The sequence below is a fragment of the Acomys minous genome (assembly GCF_964271855.1).
Source record: "Acomys minous genome assembly, chromosome: 6".
NCBI classification, from domain to species: Eukaryota; Metazoa; Chordata; class Mammalia; order Rodentia; family Muridae; genus Acomys; species Acomys minous.
The window spans coordinates 78,454,084-78,478,259 of record NC_140487.1 but is presented as its reverse complement, the minus strand read 5'-3'; the positions used below and the strand labels follow the sequence as shown (position 1 = coordinate 78,478,259).

Sequence of the window (24,176 nt, the reverse complement as noted above, 5' to 3'; positions counted from 1 at the left end):
AGAAATAAGAAAGCCTAATTGTTATCAGATATTATGGTTCCAATTAGAAAGTATAACTTACAAAGGAATAGAAGATTCTGAGGCAGTCATGACCTACTTTATATTTGCCCCTTTTAAAATATTGTTCAAAAATCTAATGGAAAATTTAAAGGTGTGTACCACCAAGCCAGGCAGGTATTGTGTTTACTTTTTATGTAGAATGGAATGAAGAGGAGCAGTATTAACTGAAAATTATTATTTCGAAAGCTACCTAAAGTCCTATTGAGCAACAGAAGAGTACTTAAAGACCTAAGAAAATTAATGTTTTTATTGATCCACATATTATTTTGCATTAATAAAAAATTCTGGTAAAATAACCTAGGCTGTCACTGGCTTCTGAGGCTGAAATGTGAGAATGAATTACAAATTAAGGAAGAGATTATATTTGATTTTGGGGTTTTACTGAGTGTCCAAAATTCAGGAAATTGACTTTTGGTCAAGATTTTTTTTTAATTAATAAATGAAAACAATAAAACCAGTCTATTCTTCTTTTCCTACTCCCCTTTTGTTTCCCCCTTTACTTCCTACTTAATATTTAGCAATCTAAATTCATCTTTTTTGTTGCTGACTAGTTTTTCCAAGGTGTGTCAGGCTATGCATGTCAGATTAGCCTCAATCCTCACCATTCTGTTTTTCAAGAGCTGGAATTACAGATAATTAAAATTTGGCAATTCAGCCAATTAAAAGTTGGTAAATTGTCTCTAACTTTGTTCTTTTCACATACAGGAACAAGAAAGTGGTCTGTCGCCAGCTCACCTGCAGGAGAGGAATCCACAGCAATAGCCAGTGACAGGTGAGCTTGGGTTTGAAGTCATATTCACCGAATAGTATCCAGGGAAAGTTTGTTAAGAAAAGTCATTTAGTTTTGTAAATTACTAGCTCACAACTGGGGTGAACTATTCTATCTATACACTTATTTATATGACTTTCTTTTTAAAACTCTGTTGCTAAGGGAAGTATTTGTGATGTCTTGCAGGGCTCATGTAGTGGGAGTATATAATGCTATAATTTTAATATTCATCAAGCCTACGCCTAGGCTGATGTATAATAGAACAGTTTCAAGTCAAGCTGAGCAAAGCTCATTCCACAGTCGCATGGACAGAGGGGAATCAGTGGCACAAGTGTGGGGAGGTGAGGCAGAGGTGTAGGGGGTCCATGCAGATCTGAGCCAGCACCCAGTTGTGTTCACACTGACCTGCCACTGATGCCTTTGAGTGAAAGTGGGGGGTGTTGCAGAAAGCCTGTGCATCCTCAGAATAATATTTATGTACTTCACATTGGAGTGATTGAATTAGTCAGAGGAATTATATTTTCAACATGGCTCATATGTTCATCTCATTTACCAGGTGATTTCTGTGTGCCATACTCTATGATATAAAGCAAAGTTTCAACCCACTTAAAGCTTGTGATTTTATGTTAGTATATTCATCTCAACTTAGAAATGAGTTATGTTGGAAAATGTTTTCAAAATCATTTCTATGGAACTTTGATGCATTTTCCACTCAGATCAGGTGTCCTTTATTTCATAATGTAAGTAGTTAGTGTTTAAAGCACTGCAGTGGTGAAGGTAAGTCTTCCAGGAAGCCTTAGCATCTCCTGCAGCACCTCATGTCTCCCTGCTACCAAATGTGTTCACGTCCTAGGCTTCCCTACCCCACACATAATATATTTGCAAAGAACTGCTCTTTAAAATTCTGTGTTATGTTTATTTACTTGTTTGATTGGTGTGTGTGTGTGTGCACATGCATACATGCATGCGTGTGTGTTAGGGAAAGCATTCGCCATGGTGTGCATGTGAAAGTCAGAGGATAACCTCCAGGACTCAGTTCCTTCCTTCCGTCATGTGGCTCTCAGGGACTGAACTCAAGCCATCAGGCTGCTGGCAGGCACCTTTGTCCACTGAGCAAGGCCACTGGCCCAGCAAAGTGTTTTGCTCTTTTTTAAAATAAAATTTTAAAGATTTGTTTATTTTTATTTTATGTGTATAAGTGTTTTTTTTTTTTTCTACTTTGAGAGTAGAGGCCAGATGGGGCCTCCAGATGCCCTGGAACCGAGGTTGTGCATGTGAACTGCCATGCCAGTGCTAAGAACTTAACCTGAGTCCTCTAAGAGCAGCAAGTGATCTTACCCACTGGGCCATCTCTCCAGCCACATACGTTTTCTAATTAAAAATCCTAGTTCCTTAGTGAGACCAATCTTGACTAGGTGTAAAGAACTTTTTTAACCATTAGAACAGGCAACATGCATAAATAGCAAAAATCTGAGTTGTGTAGGAGGATACGCATGCAGCACGTAACAATTCTGGATCAAAGATAATAGTATATTTGGAAGTAGATGAGAGCTAAGCCAGGTGGCTCTCTGACACAACTGTAAAATGAAGCAGAGTTAGAAGTAAAAGTACACAGTGGCAGACGAGAGTTGGACAAAGGTGACACCACGTAAACAAGCCCAAACCACAGATGACAACCCCAAGCCAGCTCTGCTTAAGCTGCCTTCACTAAGTTTACCACCCACTTATATCTTCCTTCTTCTGAGCCCATCACGCTTTTAACAGAATATCCCCTGGCAGTTTGCTCTCACGTAGCAAGGAAGCTGCACAACCTATCTTATGAGCCACTTAGGAATTATGTTTATTTAACTCATTAATTTCTGACAATGTTTGTTTCTGAAAATCACACCAGCTGATGTTAAAATTACTGAATTTAATGCATTTAAAATTATTTTTCCACTGTGAAATTTTGAAAATTCTTGTAAGAGATCCATTTCTATTTTTTAAAATATTTTTCTTCCTATTTTGGAAAACCACTATAAAAACTTGATTTTTTTTTTAAATCTCAAGTTAAATGGGATACATTTATGGATTAATTCTAAATGTTCTTAAAATATTGTGGCAATATTCCCCATTGCTTTCTCTTTTATGCAAAATATCATGTAGTCAAGAAAAGCATAGAAAAAGGAAGGTACCTGTTTCCAGAACGTTCATCAGGCTTTGGTACTTTGGAACCATTGTGTATCCGCTGTACAGCCTGTACTATGCACATTGCGAAGGTTTTGAAAGATTTATTTTATTTTATGTGTATGAGTGTTTTGCCTGCATGTATGTATGTGCACCACATGTGTTTCTAGTGCCTGAGGAGGTCAGAAGAGGGTGTCAGGTGCCCTGGAACTGGATTTACAGATGGTTGTGAGGGCTGCTTGGAACTCAACCCAGATCCTCTGCCAGAACAAGAAGTACTCTTAACTACTGAGCCATCTCTTTAGCACTACTATATACAGTTTAAAATTCACCATGAGATGCTAAGTCATAAAACTGATACTCAATTTCCAAAGAAACTGATATATAATGAAAAGTGCCTTTTAAAACATTTGTACTACATTTTTTTAATTTGGAGGGGGGAAGGGGGAGCATGCCACAGTGTTTGTGTGGAGGTCAGAAGACGGCTTGATGGAATCGGCTCTCTCCCACCATGTGGGTCCTGAGGATCGAACTCAGGTTGTCAGTCAGGCTTAGTAGCAGACACCTCTGCCCACTGAGCCATCTCAGAAGCCCAGAATGACATCTTATTATGAGAATTTCATCAGTGATTTCCTACAATATCCTCAGCATTAATCTCTTCAGATAGAAAGAACTTGTTTACAGGGTGTTCAGTTGCCTAAGCATTAGAGTTAAAGGAGTAAGGTATTTTAAAGAATGTTTTTGTTGAGCTGGGTTAGCTGTTTTTCTTCACAATAGAGGTAAAGTGTCCAAATGACAGATAATTCTCTGCAAAGACAGTGCTGATAATATGGGGAAATTGGATCTGAATCCTTAACCTCACGCTACTGTCAAAAATCAATTCTAAATGGATTTAAGGCCTGAATATGGACAGTAAAAGAGTAAATACCTTAAAGAAGATGTAAGACAGCTTTTTATGACCTCGAAATAGTTAAAAGTACTAATTGAAAAGGTGAGGGATTATAATATAGGCTGGATGATATTGAAGCTTTTTTGTTTTAGTATTTTTATTAAACTTGTGTGTTTCTCTCTCTCTCTCTCTCTCTCTCTCTCTCTCTCTCTCTCTCTCTCTCTCTCTCTCTCTCTCTGTGTGTCTGTGTGTGTGTGTGTAGCTATCCACACAGAGGTCAGAGGGCAACTTGCAAGAGTCCATCTTTCCTTCTGAAATGTGGTTCCAAGGAACAAATTCTGGTCACAGGCTTGGCAGCAAATGCCTTGACCTGCTAAACCACCTCGCTGACTTGAAGCTTCATTTCATAAAAGGACCTTTTTAACAATTTCATAATCACTCATTTATTGAAAAACTCCCGTATTCTAACATAACTCTGTTGTCTGGATGGTTGATTTGTCCTCTGTGCCTAGTCAGCTATTCCATGAAATATACAGTTAAAAGCAGGAAGAGAGTCATACTTCTCAGGAAGATGCCCATCTGAGTTATTAGTAGTCACTGTGTTCATCACTTGCTGTAGATTCCTATGCATGAAACACACATTGTTTGCAGTGACTTAGCTAATTATGTTCCATGTAATGAAAAAGATTTTGGAGACCATCTTTATGATGTCTAAGCTAGCCTTGAGCTCTCCGATCCTCCTGCTTCTCCCTTCTCCTAGGTGCTGGAATTACGGCATTGTACTACCATGCTTGTTGATACAGGTCTATTTCTTATCATGGTGGTTGTTTTTGAGACGTGATCTTAACTATGGCCCATGTTGCCCTAGGACTCATTAACAGTGTCAGCCTTTCTGAGTGCTGGGATTACAGACATGAGCCACCACATCCAACTATTTCAGCAAGAAAGGAAGAGTAGGAAGAAGAGCGAACATAAGAAATGAGGGAGAGAATATTCCAGTAAAATATTCTCTTGGGCTCACTTCAGTGTACACACTAAAATTGGAACAGTATGGAGATTAGCATAGCCTTGTTCAAGGATGACATGTAAATTCATGAAGTATCTCATGTCAATAAAATCCCTTTCCAAGGAAGAGCACACCAATTGGTTATCCAATGCCAAAACATGTACAAATAACATTATATGGACTGAGCAGGTTATTGTTAGGAATATAATGATGAGAGGCCATGGATTTGAAAGAGCAGAGGGGTATATGGGATGGTTTGGAGAGAGGAAAGAGATTTGGGGAAAAGAAAAAGGGGGAACCTATAAAAATCATCTGTGGCCAATGAGTATATAATTGTATTCATATTTTAACTTTCTTAATTCTTTTTTATTTTCTATTCTGACATTCATTTAAAACTCAAGTAACCTATTTTGAATCTTTTCTTTATGGGCTTGTGAGAAGGCTCAGCCAGTAAAGACATTTGCTATCATATTTGACAAGGTACTTCGGCCCATGAGAGCTGACTCCTATAAACTCAGACTTCTGAGCATGTGCACACACAAAATAGATGAGTAAATGTGATGAAAGAGAAAGTAAAGCAGCATTTAATGAAAAAATCTTTTTGATAAAAATGTTAAGTACAAATAGAAAGCCATTTCAAATTGTTTCTCATTTGTTTTACAATTCATGCTTTTGTTTATTTAAACAAAAATCTTAAAACTTAAAAACATACATATAATATAAATAATATCTAAGTTAATATATAAATATTATATACCTATATACTATATATATGATTATAATACTATTTATAAATATTAGATTTATTAGAATGACTTACAAGTTGCTGTCCAGCTAGTCTACAACAGGAAGTTCAAGAATCCAGTAGTTGCTGAATGTCTCAACTGGTCTTCAGTATACATCAGAATCCCAAAGAAGTAAGATCTAAAGCCTGTAAAAGAATGGAGTCTCTCTCACTATGTAGCCTGGCTGGCCTTGAACTCCTGAAAAGGTCTCACTGTGTAGCCCAGGCTAGTGTTAAACCTGGGATCTTCCTGCCTCAGTCTCTTACATGCTAGAATTCCAAGTGTGTGCCCCTATGCCCAGCTCCATTCATAATAATAAAATAACTCTTGCCAAAGAAAGAATGGAGTCTCTAGGGAGAACAAGCCCTCTGTGCTTATGCTACTGAACCTCATAGCAGATAGGTGCCTTGGGGACTGCTCCACCTACCCCCTCTGACCTCAGCCTCACAGCTAGCAGATTCCACAGTCTTCCTTAGGTGATGGGTTCTGCTCTCAGAGACTGTGGCTGCCTACCTCTCACAGAACACTGACTGCATTGTGCAGAACAAGGTTCCTTCCCCTCGTCCTTGCAGCATGCCACCCTCACGCATGCCAATTCCCATCACCCCATCGCAGCCACTTAGGATGTCTGTCTTCTGCAACTCTGCCAAGGTGATCCCAGATGAGATAATAGCCTGACTCCTTTTTGTAATTACGAGACATTTTGATATACTAGTTTGGTTAAGGTTTCAGTTTGCTGTAAAATGTAAGATTCTGTTTCTGGGATTTGGACTGTGCACCACAGTACGACAATACATTGTTCTGTAAGAGGTGTTTTTGGAAGAGTTCCTGAACTGCTGGTGTGGCTTCTGTAACTATGCTTGACTGCAAAGCCCCCCTACCCTCTGGCTTTTGTCCTATTAAAGAAAGGAGTTTGATGAATTGGCACAACGCTGCTCTCTTGATCCCTGTTTTAGGAGAAGACAGCTGCCATTCTGGCTTTGGGGTATACTTAATAAAGCTTGGTTTGTTGACCATAAAAGAAAAGGAAAAAGAAAAAAATATCTCTTACAGTTATGCCCAGCCATTTGTGTTTTAGCTAACTCCAGATAAAGTCAAGTTGACAACCAAGAGCAGCCATTACAAGTTCATGGGGAAGAGTGTGTTTCACAGCTACAAACAAGAGTGCCCATTGATAACTGTTTGCAGATGTTTTTTTCTAAGCTGTCAGCAACTTAAATTTGTTTTTATGTATGTTGTTGTATGCACAGCATGCCTACATGCATGCATGTTCACACATATGCAGTCAGAGGCCAGCGGTTGGCACTGGGTATCTTTCTTGGTTGCTCTCCACTGTATGTGTATTGGGGTGTCGGGCAGAGTTGCATTGCTCACTTGAACCCAGATCTCCTCGTTTGCTCCCTTAACTTGGGGAAGATGCTGGGTCCTTTTGGTATTTACACTGTGCACTTCCTGGAAGCCTCATGCACATCTGACTCTTATGAGGAGACCCTTAGAGGGTTAAGGTAGCACACCTCAGGGCTCAACCCTTCCCACACTACTCCCTGAAGCAACAAGAACTAAGACCCCAGGTGTCCCTTAAACTAACACTAAACTAAAGTAGCTGACCTGTCTGCACTTTGCATTTTGAGGACTCTTAGTAGACATGTCTATCCTTTTGTTATTCCTACATGACATTGTGTCTACAAAGTTCACACTTGAGAACTATGTAATTGTTACAAATAAATTTTTTTAATTTCATGTTTGAGGTAAATTTATAATTTTGTGTTGGGCTGGGCCATACTCATAATTGTTGGCCACATGTATGCATAGGCCTCAAATTGGACACGCCTGAAAGTCCCCTATTCCTTCAGGATTTGGGCCACCATCTCAAACTGAGGTTTCAATATTAAGGAAATGGCCACAAGACAGATGACTTCTAATTGAAATTCATATTAATACAGTAAAAAATTTTAAAGAAAATATCCATTATTCTTCTGTCCCCTAATAATGTTCATCTTTCATGTCCACATTCCTTGTTTAAGCTAGGTAGGATCACGTAATAGTAGCAACAAGGACTGTGGAATGACAGCAGTGTTAAGTAAGAAAGCATGATTTAAACCAGCGGTTCTCAACCTTCCTAATCTTGAGACCTTTTAATATAGCTCCTCGTGTTGTGCTGACCCCCAACCCTAAAACTATTTCCATTGCTAAGTTATAACTATAATTTGCTACTGTTAGGAATTGTTATGTAAATATCTGTTATGCAGGACATCTGATAAGTGACCCTGTGAAAGGGTTGTTCAAACCAAAGGAGATGTGACCCACAGTTTGAGAGCCACTGATTTAAACTTTAAAAAAAAAAAAAAGTTTAAATCCTAAGGGAAAAAATTCCAACCCATGGATTAATAATAACATCACAAGGTAGAATTGTAAATAGTTTTTTTTATTTCAAATTTAAGAGATTGTTTTTGTATCTTTTTCACACTGAACTATGCAAGCCATTGGTTTTAAGCTTCGTAGTATCAGACCATGGTAAGCGAACAGGAAGCCACGTATGGCAGCAATGAGATGGGTGGAAACAAAGAGGAGAAAGTCGACTCCTGAGAAGATGAGTCACAGTATGGATTGTGTTTATACACGAACAGCAAAATGAAGGGGGAACATTACATATTCTGCCACTTCATAAAGAAAGGGCTAGAGAGCAGACTCTGTCTCTTGGAATAGAATTACAGCCCCGTGACCTGCTTATTCTTAGTAACTATATGTGTCTGTTCATTCCTAGATTCATGATGTTGCTCTCTAATATTGAGAAATCATCAGAAAAAACCATGGAGATAATGAAAAATTTAAGAAGTATACAGGTTTGCACTTTTTCTTACATATAGTTTTTCTATCTCCACTATGTCTTTTGAAAAGGAAAAGAAGGAAGCCCTATATTTAAGAATCCAGTCCAGTGTTTTCAGAGTATATATTTAATTTATTTTTCATGGGAATCTCCCTAGCCATACTCTATAATGATTAACCATAATATTTTAGTTATAGTATGAAGATAATGTGTTGTGTTGCCTTTGCAAATAATCTCTTAGTTGTAGAGAGTTTAACTCATTAAAAATGGTTATCTTTTAGGCTTTGGAGGGCAACAGACAACTTGAAGATCTCATTGGCATTTCCCTAGTACCATGCTTCTTAAAAGGAGAAGTGAAGAAAACCAAAGAACTAAGTAAGAAAAGTTAATGTAATATTAAAAGGTGCTTTATTTATGTAATATACACACATATATCTATATATACTTATGTGTATATATCTATTTAAGTATATATACATATACATATACATATATATATATATATATATATATATATATATATATATATATATATATGATTTGTCTGCAAACTGAAAGAGGGCATCGGATTCCATTATAGATGATTATAGATGGTTGGGAGCTACCATGTGAGTGCTGGAAATTGAACTCAGGGCCTCTGGAAAAGCAGGCCCTCTCTAGCCCCTGTATTTTTAGTGTTAGTAATTTTAGAGATACACCTCCTAATGTGTCTCAAGTTTCAGTCTGATAGATCATACATGTCCCAAAGCTGTCCAGATAAAGGTGCTATTACCATCTTTAGAAAAAAAGGCATGCATGCTTTATCAGGATGTGTTGTTGTATGGCTTCGCCTTGGATGTGGAGGAAAAGACTGCACAGTGGACACTGTTGGCAGGCTTCCTTCATACTGAGCTTCTTTCCACAGGAAGATAGTGAGGGGGCACTATACTGGGCTTGACACCTATAGTATGTATTACTTTGAATTTTTTTCCTACAGTTGCTTCCTCTGAATAATGAGAAATTACTCATTCATATTCCATGTTTGTGTGTTCATAGCTCAGGCTGTCCTGAAGTCACTGTGTACCCCAGGCTGTTATTGAAGTCACACAATTTCTCCTTTATTTCAGCCTCCTGAATGCTGGGATTACAGGTGTATAACAACCACACCCAAATATTTTATGTAAATTCTTTGAAAAAAGAGTGTGTGTGTGTGTGTGTGTGTGTGTGTGAGAGAGAGAGAGAGAGAGAGAGAGAGAGAGAGAAAGAGAATTTGTTCAAGTGTGCACACAGGTGTTGTACACACCTTTGTGCAGGCATGGGGTGCCCTCTCACTGCCTGTTCCTGTAAATCAGTGTTTCTCCCTGGGCCTGGGCCTTATATTTCTTGTTGTTGGTGTTGGCATTGCTGTTTGGTTGTTTGGTTTGGTTTGGTTTAGTTTTTTGGTTTTTCAAGACAGGGTTTCTCTGTGTAGCCTTGGCTGTCCTGGACTTGCTTTGTAGGCCAGGCTGGCCTCTAACTCACAGAGAGCCACCTGCCTCTGCCTTGAGTGCTGGGATTAAAGACGTGTGCCACCACGCCCGGCCTCCATTTAGAGCTGTAACTATGGTCATGCACAGGATTCCAAGCTTGTTAACTAGGTACAGAGACCCAAAGTCTAATTCTCACAACTGTTCAGCAAGCTGTCGTAACCTCTGCACCATCTCTCAAGCGCCTTACAATACTTCTTAATGTGTGGGTGGTTTTTTTTTTCTCTTTTAGTGACAAAAGTAATAAAACAAAAACTGTTTGAAAAGAAGAATTCAAGAATTCCTCGCAAAGGTAGGATTGTAGTGTTTTAGTTGATTGCATAGAGAGATGTCTTCATGGGGATGGAGAGATGGCTCACCAGCTGGAAGCATGCGTCACTCGTGCAGAGAACCTGGTTTCAGCTCCTGACAACCCACATGGTAGCTCACCACAACCATCCCCAACTCCAGTTCCAGCAGATCCAGTGCCACCTTCTTACCTCTACAGGCATATATGTGCTGCTCAGCTTATACGTAGACAAAACACTCATACACATGAGATAAAATAATTCTTTTTTTTTTAAAGAGAAATGCTTCTATATCATTTCATGAACTAAGACCGTGTGTGTGTGTGTGTGTGTGTGTGTGTGTAGAAATTTATTCATCTTAAACATTTTACAACTTAGTGAAATTAGTATTCAAGGTATGCCCTATTGACCTTCTAAATTCCTTCAGTATTTATTGTAATTGCTCCCTTTTCATCTTTTATTTCATTAATTTGAGTGTTGTCTCTTTTGGGGGGGGGTCTTTAGTTTCACTAAAGGTTTGTCAAAATTTGTTTCTTTCCAAAGAACCAACTCTGTTTTATTGAGTCTTTGCATTGTTGAGATTTGTCTTTTTGTTTTTCATTTTCATTTCATTAATTTCTGCCATGATCTTAGTCCTTTACCCCTGCTTTTGGGGTGGCTTGTTCTTGTTTTTTCCAAGACCTTCACCTACATCATTACGTTACTTATTTGAAATCTCTCTACTTTTTAAAAAGTTATAAACTTCCTTAATAGAACTGTTCATAGGTTTCATAGGTTTTTAGTATGTTGTCTTTTTATTTTGATCCAACTCTAGGAATTTTTTAATTTCCTTCCTGATTTCTTCAGTGACCCATTCATCATTCAGCAATGTGTTGTTCAATCTACGTTTGTACAGGTTCTATTGTTTTCATGTTGTTGATATGTCGTTTTATCCCATTGTGGTCAGATAAGAAATTATTTCAGCTTTCCTTTTCTGCTGTTGTGATGACTTGTTTTGTATTGTATAACACAGACTATTTTAGACACAGTTCTATGTTATGCTGGGAAAAATGTGTATTCCTCAGTGCCAGGTTGGAGTCTTCTGTAGATGCCTGTTAGGTCCATCTATGATGTCATTTATCTCAGATGCTGATCTTGTTTATTTTTGTCAGGATGGCCTGTGTGTTGATGAAGTGGGCTATTGATGTTATGCACTGTGGTGGTTTGAATAGGAATGGCCCCATAGGTCATTAGAGAGTGGTGATACTTGTCAGGAATTAGGAGGTGTGGCCTTGTTGGAGGAAGTGTGTCACTCGGGAGAGAGGGCTTTGAGGTTTCAGAAGCTCAAGCCAGGCCCAGCTGCTCACTCTTCTCTCTTCTTGCTGCCTGCTGATCCTGATGTAGAACTCTCAGCTACCCCTCCAGCACCATGTCTGCCTGCATACACCATGATGGTAATAGACTAAACCACTGAAACTGAAAGCTGGTCTCAATTAAATGCTTTCCTTTATAAGAGTTGCAGTGGTCATGGTGTCTCTTCACAGCAACAGAACACTGACGAAGACACCCACTATTAATGTGTTGGTATTCATCCGAGTCACTACATGTAGTCGTGTTTGATTTGTGAAATTAGGTCCCGCCATGTTCAATGCATATGTGTTTAAAATGGCAATGTCCTCCTGATGGGTTGTTGCTTTAATCGGTAGAAAGTAACCGTCCTTATCTCTTCTAATTTTTGTTTGAAGTCTGGTTTATTAGATATTAGAACAATGGCACCTGCTTACTTCCTAGTTCCATTCTCTCACAATATGTTTTTTCTGTTCTTCCACCCTAAGGTAATCTCTAGCCCTTTTGTTCTCTCTTGTTTTGTCCATGTGTGGTGTTTTCATGTTCACACAAATACATGCACACATGTGGGAGGCACAGTTTGATGTTTTTGCATTGAGACATATATCTGGAGTTAAATCTCTGGTTGATTTTTTTTTCTTTCTGTTCTTTCATTTGAAGTATTTGCAGTGTAGGAGAGTGGCTGGGTTGTAGTAAGGTTATAGTGTTGTTTTCTGCTAGGCTCCAAAACTAGCCTAGTAGTTAGACCCTCAGCCCACATATTCAAAGAACCAGGCTAATTCCTAATACTTCCCTGAAGGTAGAATACCAGGTTTGCAAAAACTATCACTAGCAAAGATAGGCCAGCCCACTGTGAAAACACAGTAATAATGGTCAAGTTAAAAACAATCACATGCTAGCTGATAGTACCGTGAGCACTAAGATGTTCGCTGCTGTATGATGGTAAGGGAAAGCAGAGCGTGATGAGTGACTAGTGTTGGCTTGGTGGAGGAAAGGGGGAAAGAGGGAGAGCAGTAGATGGACCAGTGATGTCAAGGGGGTCATGGGAGATTAAGCGATTTCAAGTTAGGATGAAAAGAGAAAGAGAGAAAGAAATCCAAAAGGCAGTAAAAAGCAGGGCTCGCCTATAGGAGGCTGCAATAAGGAAACTGCACATATGAACCAAGCTATTATGTTCTTCGGGCAAGTCTATCAAAAAGATGGGAAAAGAATGCCTAAAGGTGGGAAAATGAAGCAGCAGAAGGAAAGAAGCCCTATCCTCAAGGCCAAAGCTAAGCACCAGCCCGTGTGTGCCCAGCCCAGCCTGGGTGAGATGGAAGGACACTGGGTCCTCACTGCACCCACGGCTCCCTGTCCCCTTTATGGCTAGCTTCTGTTGCCTTTCCCAGCCCATTACAATCTTGGATCTGGGGTCTAAGCATAATCTCAGAGCCCTCTCTATTCTTGGGGATACTATGACCTCAACAATGATGCATATATCTGTAGAAGAATCAACCATCATCTCCTGAGAAACCGAGGACAGGGGCAACATTGCCTCTCCAGAACCCACTGTTGTCTAACCTGTACCCTAAGAAGTGACAACAAACCAATTCCAGCATCTACATTCCCCTCCAGCCTTCCCTAGGCTCCTGGGCTCTGCCATCTCACGGGGTGGAACAAGAAGACCGGATGAGCTGCAGGAGGCTTGGGCACAGGAGGCTGGCAGTACTCATAGGGAGTGTCATGTTTATTAGGGACTGTGTCTATTCCTCTATAGACTCAGGCTCTCAGCAAGTCTCACCTTGCTAAACACTGAGTGCATCTGCCTCAGTGCCTTCCCTGTGCTTTCAAAGTGTATTGCTAGCTGAGTTTCTGCATATAGTCCCAGGATACTTGTTGGGAGTTTTCTATACATGTGATTAATGGAGGGCCTGGAACCACCAAACCTCTAACTCAGCAGGGGTCTTACTAAAAACACCATACTCATAGGCTGCCCCTATGGAGTGATACTCTGGTCAGATGCCAAAGTGAGACCTCCTTGTTCTTCATGACTGAATAATACTCTGTTGTGTGTAGAAGTATGAGAATTTTAATATTCTGGCACCAATGTCACTCAGCAGTCTCTACGAGTGGAGTTGGCCCTTGAGTACAAGCAACTACCATTTACTGAGTATTGGTAATTTCTGTATATTCTGTTCCTAGTCCTAGGCTCAGCAGATCTTTATATTACTATTACAAGGAGTTATTTTTATTGTCATTATGGACAATAAACAAATCTAATAAATTCACTGAGTAACTTGACCGAAGACCCTGCCACTTAAGTTACAGAGCCGGGATTCCAGCTAACAGTCAGCAGGACTCGGAATGTGCGGCCTTTCCAAAAACAAGTGAAGTCAGCTGGTCACCCCAGTTTTCAGATTATACATTAATATCTCATATGTTTAACTGGGCTTAACTTGATCAGTAACCTTCAGTAGACATACCAGATTCCAGTCAGATACAGAGGCCTGCTGCATTACACAAGGCTGTCAGCCATGGCGGTGCCTCCAAAGCTCTTGCAGAGAGATGGGAAGAAGACGGCTGCACCTCCCACTTGTACTGTGACCTACAACCTCACACAGGGAGCTGCTTAGAAGATTGGGGTCTGCTCTCCTATTTCAGCTTTTTTTGTGGCATGATTGCAGTGTGCCGCTGTTTCACCTTCCTAACCTGACAAGATTTAGATTATAATGTGACATTTATATGTTTACTATTTCCTAGTTGGGAGAAGTCTTCTTTATCTTCTGTGCCAATGATATATTTTTTTTAAAATCCATACTTTCTTTTAACTTAATTAAAATTGGCATTTACCAATTTTTGAGAAATGAAAATTTCTCAGGTAGTTAACACAATTATTACATTTAATTGATTTATTCGGGGTATGCTGCAGCACACTTGAAGGGGTCAGCAGGCAGATTACAGGAATCATTTCTCTCCCTCCAACCTGTGACGCCTGGGGATCAAACTCAGGTCACCAGGCTTTGACAGCAAGCCCCGCTACCCACTGAGCCATCTCCCTAGCCCTCAGATACATCTAAAGAAGATTTCCAAAAGCATTAATACTTCACTATAACCTTGTGACGGGCTTTTGGATGATGTCATTCCTTTCATTTATCCACTGTCCCTCAGTTCTTTGTGCATTTATGCAAGAATAGCGGCAGAGCTATTATGTTATTTTTAGAAATGCAGACTGACTTGCCCACCATCAGTCTTCTAATGGGTTGGTTTTCTTTCATTCATAGAAGAAACTTTATCATTAAATCATGTTTTGAAATTTCCAGTACGCATTGGCTATTTGTTGTGGCTTAAATGGAAGCTTAATTTAAAAACCAATATTGTTGTGCTTATATACTATCTATATCATTTATTTGTACTGATAATCCTCCATTTCAGCTTGGCACAACCTACCTTGGCTCTTTTTTTTTTAATTTTTATTTTATTTATTATGTATAATGTTCTGGCTGCATGTATGCTTGCAGGCCGGAAGAGAGCAACAGATCTCATTATAGGTAGTTATAAGTCATCATGTGGTTGCTGGGAATTGAACTCAGGACCTTTGGGAGAACAGCCAATTATCTTAACCCCTGAGCTAGCTTTTTATAACTTCTAAGGTACTAAAAGTTCTTCACTTTTCAACTTATGACCACCTCTTCCTTGGATTTTAATCTGAGCTCTCGTATTTTACTAGATGCTTCCCCCACTGCTCTCTCCAGCCCATCCTGTGCATATTTTCAGCTTTAGGTTTTTATTGCTAAAGTAGGTAAAGATGGTCCACACTCATAAGCACACACAGAATTTTTTTTTTTTTTTTACTAAATTAACAACTCTACCTCTTCCTACTACATATTGATTTTGGGAAGCATTTGCTAAGTTGTGCAACATCTCCGATGGTCACTTGGTGTACTCCCTTGGAGATTGGGCTCTAACTCTTAAACTTTTCTCCTTTACTTTTTTTTTTTTCCTTTTCTTTTTCTTTGTTTTGTTTTTCGAGACAGGGTTTCTCTCTGTAGCCTTGGCTGTCTTGGACTCCAGACCGGGCTGGCCTTGAACTCACAGAGATCCACCTGCCTCTGCCTCCTGAGTACTGGGATTACAGGAGTGACCCACTGTGCCCAGATACTTTTTTCTATTATCCAGATTTACTTAAATTTTAAAGCATCTTGTGAATCTTCATAAGTTTATTTTAATCAGCCCTTATGCTGAATACTGAATTGTTTCATTTCTGTAATAATAAAAATGCGACTAGGAGCTGGGCATGGTGGCGCACACCTTTAATCCCAGCACTCGGGAGGCAGAGGCAGGCACATCTCTGAGAGTTCAAGGCCAGCCTGGTCTATAAAGTGAGTCAAGGTCAGCCAGGGCTATTACACAGAGAAACTCAGTCTTGAAAAACAAAACAAATCAAAATGGGACTAGGCCAGTTACTTGTTTCATTATCAACAGCATGTCCCTAAGCTGGCCATTCAGGATGATGATGGTAAGTCTTCTTATCCTTCAGATTCTTCTAATGGCCTTCTAGAATAATTGCAGGAGAATTACAACATTTCTCTGCCACCACCCATCCAAACCTTAGTGCCACTGCCCTTCACTCAGCACCACGTGCAGTCACTGTTGCAGGAAGAGGCGCATCAGCGTGACACACCAGTATTTAATAAGAAGGCATCTGACACATACTGTGAAGGAGGCTTCATGTAGCTAAGAGAAAAGCAAAAGATCCCAGATAACTTGAAGAGGTCACTAAACTTTTCCTAAGAGCCACACCTATGAGTCAGAAGTCCTTGTTAGGCTGTGTGAGTAACGGGCACTCCTCTGCTAAACTCAAGGTTCTAGAACAAAAGAAGGCTTCTTTGGGTCCCCAGGATATAAGACTAATTTCACTTTCCTTAATAATGTTGGCTTTGTGATATTAGGAAAATAACAAAATGAAAGATTCCTTTTCTGTTAGATTTTGATGTGAATTTTTAAAATAATTTGTTATGCTTAAGATTGGAGACATCTGACTGTTCAGTGGGCTGAGAAGGATGGAATGTCACAGTATGATCACATGGTGAGGCATGAAATGTGAAATTTGCTTTACACAATCAACCTCTACTAAAAACAACCTCACACAGATGCGCCTTAGTCAATAGATGGCATTCTGTTGCACTTGGCATTTTCATTTTTTTCTAGAGATATTAAAAAATGCCACCATTGTTTGTCTGTGACTAGGACTTCCAGTAAACAAAATGTTTTTGAAAAGAATGTAAGCAAGTTGTAGAGCGGTTGCCAAGACGAGAAATCGAGACACTTAGCTTCAGTCCAAAACATATTTTATGTTTTGAGAATCGTTGTGTAGGCCGCAGAATGCGTATTTCAAATGCAGTACAACCATCTGAACTTTACAGTGTTCAAAAAAGTTGATTGCTTCAGCTATTTGTAATACAAGCTATTTCAGAATTTCTAGCTCTGGTCTTCTGAAAAAGAGCACAGACTGTTTTCTTTAGTTAACTTCCATTGTGAAATTCATCTTGGTTATAGAATTCTGAAGTTATCAAATTCTTTAGGCAACAGGACAAGCTGAAACCCCTTCTGTACCAACACTATAAAATAATTTGATGCAACATTGCCTTTTCAGTCTAGCCACCACTGAGGTATTTTTAACAAAAATATGTTATATGTCTCTCAACTCAATCTTGAAAAAAAATATTCATCATGTTAGCTAAATAATTTTACTTGCTGAAGACTACAGCCCTTTTGGCTTTTCAACTTTTATCTAAATATTAAGCAGTATCTTTCTTTTTTTTCCAGATACCTTAGCTTTAAAAGCACTCTAGTTTGAGTTTGAAGATTTTCTTTAAAATTCACCCTTGTATTTTCCTGGACTTCTTTGGAGATAGCTGTTAATTTTGGGGTCACAAATACACAATAATGTACACTGTAATCCTCAGGCCTTTTGATGGACTTACTGTTGTACGTGCTGCTCATGGGTCAGACCTCTACTGTTGATAACATTAATGTCCTTGTTTTATGCCAGTTGTCACTGTTTGGAGAATACTATCAACTGCTGAAAATGCTTACTTAAGATTTGTCTTGGATTTAAGGAAAACCAAATGGGCTTATTACTTTTCAAAGCCGTTTACAAAATTTTCCTCTATGATTTAAATTTTTATGCTTTATTTAAAGTATGATACATTTTCTTTTGAAAAAATCTGTAGTAAATGTTAAAATTATACATTTGGACTCACTTAATAGCAATTATGTGTTTAAAAGGTGTAAATAACCTGCAAGCAGACAGTACAAATATCCAGGTGTTCTTATGTGCTGATGACAACAAAATTGAAAAGAAAGACTGTAATAATTCTGACTGGTTTTCTCTGCAGAAGATATTGATTATTTGTGTGTGGTGAGAGATTTGGAAAATTCAATTAAAGGAGTTGTGCAAAGGTTTCATAAATTTCTCTTCTACAGCGTGTACACAGACATTGTTGCCTTTTAAATCAATGCAGCACTTCACAATATATTTTCTTTGAAACATAAAAATAAATAACATTTAAACAGTTCTGCTTACTACAGAAACAAATTTTATTTTCTGTGAAGCATTTAGTCATGTGCTATCACTGACTCATACACATTTGCCAGCTGTAACAAATTTTATAGACACTTCCCTGGAGACATAGCTCACATACTATGAATTTTTAAATGAACAAATGGTGAAGAAGGGATGTCAGCAATATAAAAATTGATCAGTTAAAAGATAAAAGCATAAGTAAAGAGATTTGTATGGTGGCCTTAATAGGTTTTATTAAATAAAAATACTATAAAAAGACAGTAATGAATAGACTGAGGGCTGACTGTTCTTAAGAAGGAGAAGAATTATCCTGGCACATTTATAGAAATTGGTTTTTTTGTCACCTGACAGGTGAACATTTTCCATTTTAGCCCTGAAAAGCAGTCAGAAAAACTCACCCCATTCCCAAGATTCACATCAAATTGCTAAGTGGCATACATATTTTAGATGCATATGTAACAAAGTATATTTACATTGTTATGTAGCTAATTATGTTAGGTGCGGTTTTGTCCATCACAGACTCAAAAGAGGAGGGAGGTCATTTGTACGCAAGCATAGTTTGAGCCCACTGGAGCGCCTGGGCTCCTGCTACTTTCCTTCCCTTACGTTGCTATTTCTTCCTCCTCTGCCTCAAAGGCTCCTCCTTAGCTAACTGTAAAGCCAGTCTCAAATGGCCTGCCATTGTCCTGGGGAAAGGACAATGTTTCTTGTCGTACACTCCCACGGTACTTGTCACATTTTCTGTTAAGTGTGTGTTTGTCTTGTCACTCTCAGATTACTGGCCTTTTTGTGCACTCCTCGGTATTGCAGCTCCAGAGCCCAGGTCAGAAGCTGGAGAGGGCTGGGGTCCAAGTACGGCAGAGCACCTACAAGGAGCCACATCAGATGCCCTTTATGCAGTGCAATGAATGAGTGAATCGATGGATAAATGTCTAGTCTAAGAACACTTAAAGTTTTATCTATCAAAGCTACATTCCTTGCAGCACAAGAATAGTATTGTCTCATTCCAAGAATTATCTAAGCATTTTCAAACACTTAACATTCTTTTGGTTTTGTTGGCTTGGTTCTTTTGAGACAAGGTCTTACTGTGTAGTCCTGGCTAATCTAGAACTTGCCACATAGATCAGGTTGGTCTCAACTCACAGACATCCACCTGCCTCCGCCTCCCGAGTGCTGGGATTAAAGGTTCAAATACTTATGGTCGCTCTCTTCATGTCCTTCACGAATTCAGTGCTTACAGAATGCCTGTTATGACTTAGTCTTCTGGCCTTAGGGATACCAAAACAAGGCAGACACTGTCCGCCCTCAGGAATAGAGCCCCGCACAGGAAGCAAGTAACTTAACGAAGTGTGGAAGCGTAGTAGCAATAGCACTGCACAGCGGTAGTCTCTGCAGTGGCATAAGCTGGAAGGCATATGGCAGATGTCTTGGCTATTATCATTTTAAAATAATATACTCTGAAGTAGGATGAGGAACCAATGAGATGTTGAAATAAAAGTTATAAAGCCCAAACTTGTTTACTATGTAAAATAAAAGTTGGAGTTATTTTTTAAAACATGTATCTATTTTTATTCTGTGTGTATAGATGTTTTTCTGCATGTATGTAAATGTGCCACATGCATGCAGTACCCACAGGACGCACTGGAGCAGGGGTCAGATCCCTCAGACCTGGAGTTATGGATGGGTGTAAGCTGCTGTCTGAGTGCTGAGACACAAGCCTGGGTCTTTCCAAGAGCAGCGAATACTCTTAATTGCTGAGCCATCTCTCCGGCCCCCAACTTTAGTTTAGTTTCACTTGATTCAGTATCTACTTTTTATCATATAATGTGACAAGTTATCTTGAACTCTTTTCTGAAAAAAAAAATCTTTTTTCATATAGAACACCATCTTGACAGCTTTGAATTCCTTAAAGCCATTTTGAACTGAGGTAATGTCTTTCTTTTTTATTTGAGCTAACCTTGTTAAATTTGTTTATATAAAAACATTCTACTTACATTGTAAGGATTAATTAATTAGTTATAGCTTTCCTTTAGAGCAATTGCTATTGTTTGTAAAGATAATAGTTTGCTAGTAGCTAACTATAAAATATAGACTATCTCAGCATGCTGTGATGTGATGTGGTCAGTAACTCACTAGATGGAATATGCCTTGCTTGCTTTGGGCATTTTCTTCATCTCATCACACCTCTGACTGGCCCTCACCCTAGTGAAGAACTTGGCTTCCATTCCAAGAGCAAACCAGTCTCATCTCCTGTCTCAGCTTCATCACTTCTCTGTCATTGTTCTTCCTTCTAGGGCTTATAGCACTCAGCCTGGCTCAACAACTCAAACCCTACTCAGCAGTGATATGATCTAACAGCAAGTTAGAGGTGGGGGCAAAAAGAACTTTGAGCTATACTTAATAATACAAGTTCAGACACTTCACTCTAGGGTCCTGGCCCGTTGCTCAAATAATGTGACTCTAATAAGGATCAAAGTATCAGCTCAGAGAAACAGATACTGTCCCTCAGAGCAAGCCCTCTGGCACAAAAAAATTTGCTAATTAACATGGACCAGGCCTTACAGCAGAAGTGGAATCCACTGGATTCCATATGGAATCTAACCTTGAACTCCATGTACTGCCCCAAACTTGAGGGAAAGGCTTGCCTTGCAAGTCTGAAGACCAGACCTGCCTTCCTTTCATGACTGCAGCTGGGCCGATAAGGACAGGGTAGTCTCCTGACCACATGAAGATAGGAAGCACAAAGGCCCATGAACTTGAAATAGGCGGTGATAGTGAAACTACACATGGGAAAGAATAGTGTATAAAATTAATGACCTATAATACCAGTAAAATGTAGGCCACTAAATGTTCTGGATTCTGCCTTTCATGAGGTGTAGAGCAAGGCAAAGTTGATAATGGTTATAAACACTGCTCGCTGCTGTGAGTACCAGTGAAGGAAGTGAAGTGTTAGAAAATTCACAACAGACATACATCGACTCAGGAAAGTGTGACAAGGAAATTAGTTAGAGGACTTTACACCAGCTCTAGCCTGGTGTGATGCACACAGCTGTAATCCCAGCACTTGAGTGGCTGAGGTATATGCCTGGGCTTTACAGCGGGCATGTATGTCTTAAAGGTGGGGAGAGACAGTCCTACTAACTGCAATCTACATCATCTCTGTCCAGGAGCCATTTACACTCTAGTAACAGCTGCCATGTACTTTACCAGAGAGCTGATCTGAGAAAAACCTTTTTGTCTCCCTGTCTCCGTCTGTCTCTGTCTCTCCCCCCTCCCCCTCCCTTCCCCTCCTCCCTCCCCCTGTCCCAGCCCCCCTCCTCTCTCACACACACATCTGGATTCCACTGTATGGCCCAGTCTGACCTCCACCCTTCCTCTCCTTCCTAAGTGCTGGAATGGCAGACATGTACCAACCATACCTGGCTCCAAAAGCACAGGTAATTTTGATGGCTGTATAAATGTGCAGAAAGTACTGCATTAGCACAAACTCTCACAACATGAAACTAAGGAATGGTTCAGGTCAGCCCTGACGGTCACCAGGCTCTATCATCAGAGCTGGCCCCGCAGCAGAGGTTATGATGACAGCCAGTATCTGAAGTGCGCCTTAGAGCACATGGTTGCTGTGGAGGAGGAGTGCGACCCCCACTTGTTGTGCCACAACATAAATCTTACCAGCTTTTCTGCTTGATCCTGGATTTTACCTCAAAATCTTTTTCAGCAGCTTTCCCAAACAACCAGAGTTGACTGATGAAAACAGTTTTTGCAGTGTCTGGTGTTATAAAAAAAAAAATTTTTTTTTTACTCCAAAGATGTTCAATACCAACTCTACTGCCTAGCTGTGACCCTGTACATGCCCTCGGTTCCCCCTCATGCTGGATTGTAAACAGGATTGTGATACTACTTTGTAAGAGTAAATTCAATAATTAGCCTAACCAGTATCTCGTCCGTAGTAACATTTAATAAGAGTGCTCTCTCCTTTACAGCGCCACCTTCCCAATCTGGCAGCTGGGTCAATCTTCGTGGGTATTTGTCAACCCATAAGGATGCAGATCAGACTACAATAAAGAGTCACAAAGGGGGACTTTCAAGTTTGGAACCCGTCCTCTGAGACAGGAAGTAGAGTATATGTGGATTTTTCTAAATAAGAAAAATAAAGGAATTTACCGTGCACTTCTTATTTGTGCAAAACTCTGTGTGTGCGCCTGTATGTGCATGCTTGTGGGTGCCTGTGTACACTTACCATGGCACATGTATGGAGGTCAGCGGCCAGCCTCTAATGTCAGCCTGTCTGACGAGCTCTCTTGTTCACAAGTCTCTACACCAACTTGGCTGGCCTTCAAGCTTCCAGCAAGTGCTGGGAGTACATATGCTTGCTGCCGCCCCTGGCTTTATATGGGTTCTAGTGATCCAAACGCACGTTCTCACACTGAGCCATCCCCCAAGCCCACCTCTGCACGACTTCTGTAGGTGAAAACAAGGAGGGAACGGAGCTGCATGCCTGCAAGGAAGTTTTAGTAGTTGTCAATATTTCCCTGACACAATGCTCCAGGCTAAGATCCTCTATCACCACTAGGCGTCCCCAGTGGGACACACTGAATGAGACTGTCCTAGTCACCACTACCTCCCCCCCCCACCCTTGTTGGCAGCTGTTGAAGGAAGCACCTGCTAGAAATCCCTTAAAGCATGTAGACAAAGGCATCTAAATTGTGTTGTAGTGGGTCATGCTGGAGTATCAAAATTCTCTGAAAAGTATTTCTCATATTTCTTCATGCAAAGTAAAGAATGCTGTCAGAATAGCCAAACTAATTTGTGAGGGTGAATCTTGCTCAAAAGATTCAAAAATAAGCAAATGAGAGCGTATGAGTGTCTAAAGTAGGCACCAAATTACATGGTAAATGGTTTTAAATCATTTAAGTGATGTATGAAATGTATGTTAATTTGGAACCTAATTGGTGATGATGTAATAACCACCTTCTATATCCCAGAGGCACTTAGAAGAAACACTCTCACTGTGAAGTGTCCGCATCTGCCTGGTCATATTTAAAGGCACAGAAGAAACGTGTGTAATTAATCTGCCCAGTAAATACCAACTTGTAGCACTAGGCAGGTGCAAGTCTAGATAAAATTTCTTGCAGCTAATTTAAACTTTGTACACACACCAGAAGATAATCCCAATGTAAATAATACATTTCTTCTTGACCCTTTAATGTAAGTCCAGGAGAGCCTTGAAGTGCACAGTGGACCGTGTATGCTTCTACGGATAGCCTATGGCTAGAATTATGGCTCTGCCTTTGTAAGGTAGCATACTTTACTGGAACTCACAACATAGCAGGTGAGACAGGAACCAGCTTTCCCATGTACAGCCCCAGACAGTACCAATTTACAGGTTATGTTTATTGAAAATTTAGAACTGTTGAGGAACTGATATCTTGGATGTATATTGCTCCACATTACGGACCATTGTCTATGCTTACAGAGAAAACTACTGTGAATGTTTTAAGATTTCATACATTTAGAAAACACTGGAATGAATTTTCAGTATAGAAACATTTAAATATTAAGTTGGTTTTGAAGTAAACTCAAAGTCCAGTGAATATAAAGAAAAGACCTTGACTATAGGACAGTTAGTATACCATCACTTCTGGATTACTTGAAGCATTAGCTTAGATGTGTGATTCTGTGATGTTTGTGCTACAATCTGTTTGTGCTGTCAGGATAAGAGCTGACGGGGAATCATCTCTGTAACATGGTTTCTAAAACTCACATGCTTGGCCTGTGCTGCAAAGATATGCTATGCTTTTGGTACTTACCCTAAGTTCTGACAAAATTAGTCTAAGATGTTACTTGATTTAATATGTTTTGAAAATATAAGTCCTGTATGGAAATGTGAAACAAAAATCAAGGTTAAAAAGAACTAATTTTCCACTTAGAAACATTTCAGATTGGTATCTTTTTGGTTTTTTGAGACAGGGTTTCTCTGTGTAGCCCTGG

General features: G+C 39.6%; 1 protein-coding gene across 3 annotated transcripts in view; it reads left to right on the top strand.

Moving 5' to 3' along the window:
* ITGB3BP (integrin subunit beta 3 binding protein) overlaps positions 1-22,358 on the top strand; it is a 46,219-nt gene extending 23,861 nt beyond the window's left edge. For all 3 annotated transcript variants that reach the window (XM_084786834.1, XM_084786835.1, XM_084786836.1), the window contains 6 exons: positions 766-832; positions 8,440-8,518; positions 8,784-8,877; positions 10,240-10,299; positions 20,065-20,112; positions 22,169-22,358. In XM_084786834.1, the coding sequence (XP_084642960.1) occupies positions 766-832; positions 8,440-8,518; positions 8,784-8,877; positions 10,240-10,299; positions 20,065-20,111 (347 nt within the window). In that variant the 3' untranslated portion in view covers position 20,112; positions 22,169-22,358. The remainder of the gene's footprint in view (positions 1-765; positions 833-8,439; positions 8,519-8,783; positions 8,878-10,239; positions 10,300-20,064; positions 20,113-22,168) is intronic.
* The last annotated feature ends 1,818 nt before the right edge of the window (positions 22,359-24,176 follow it).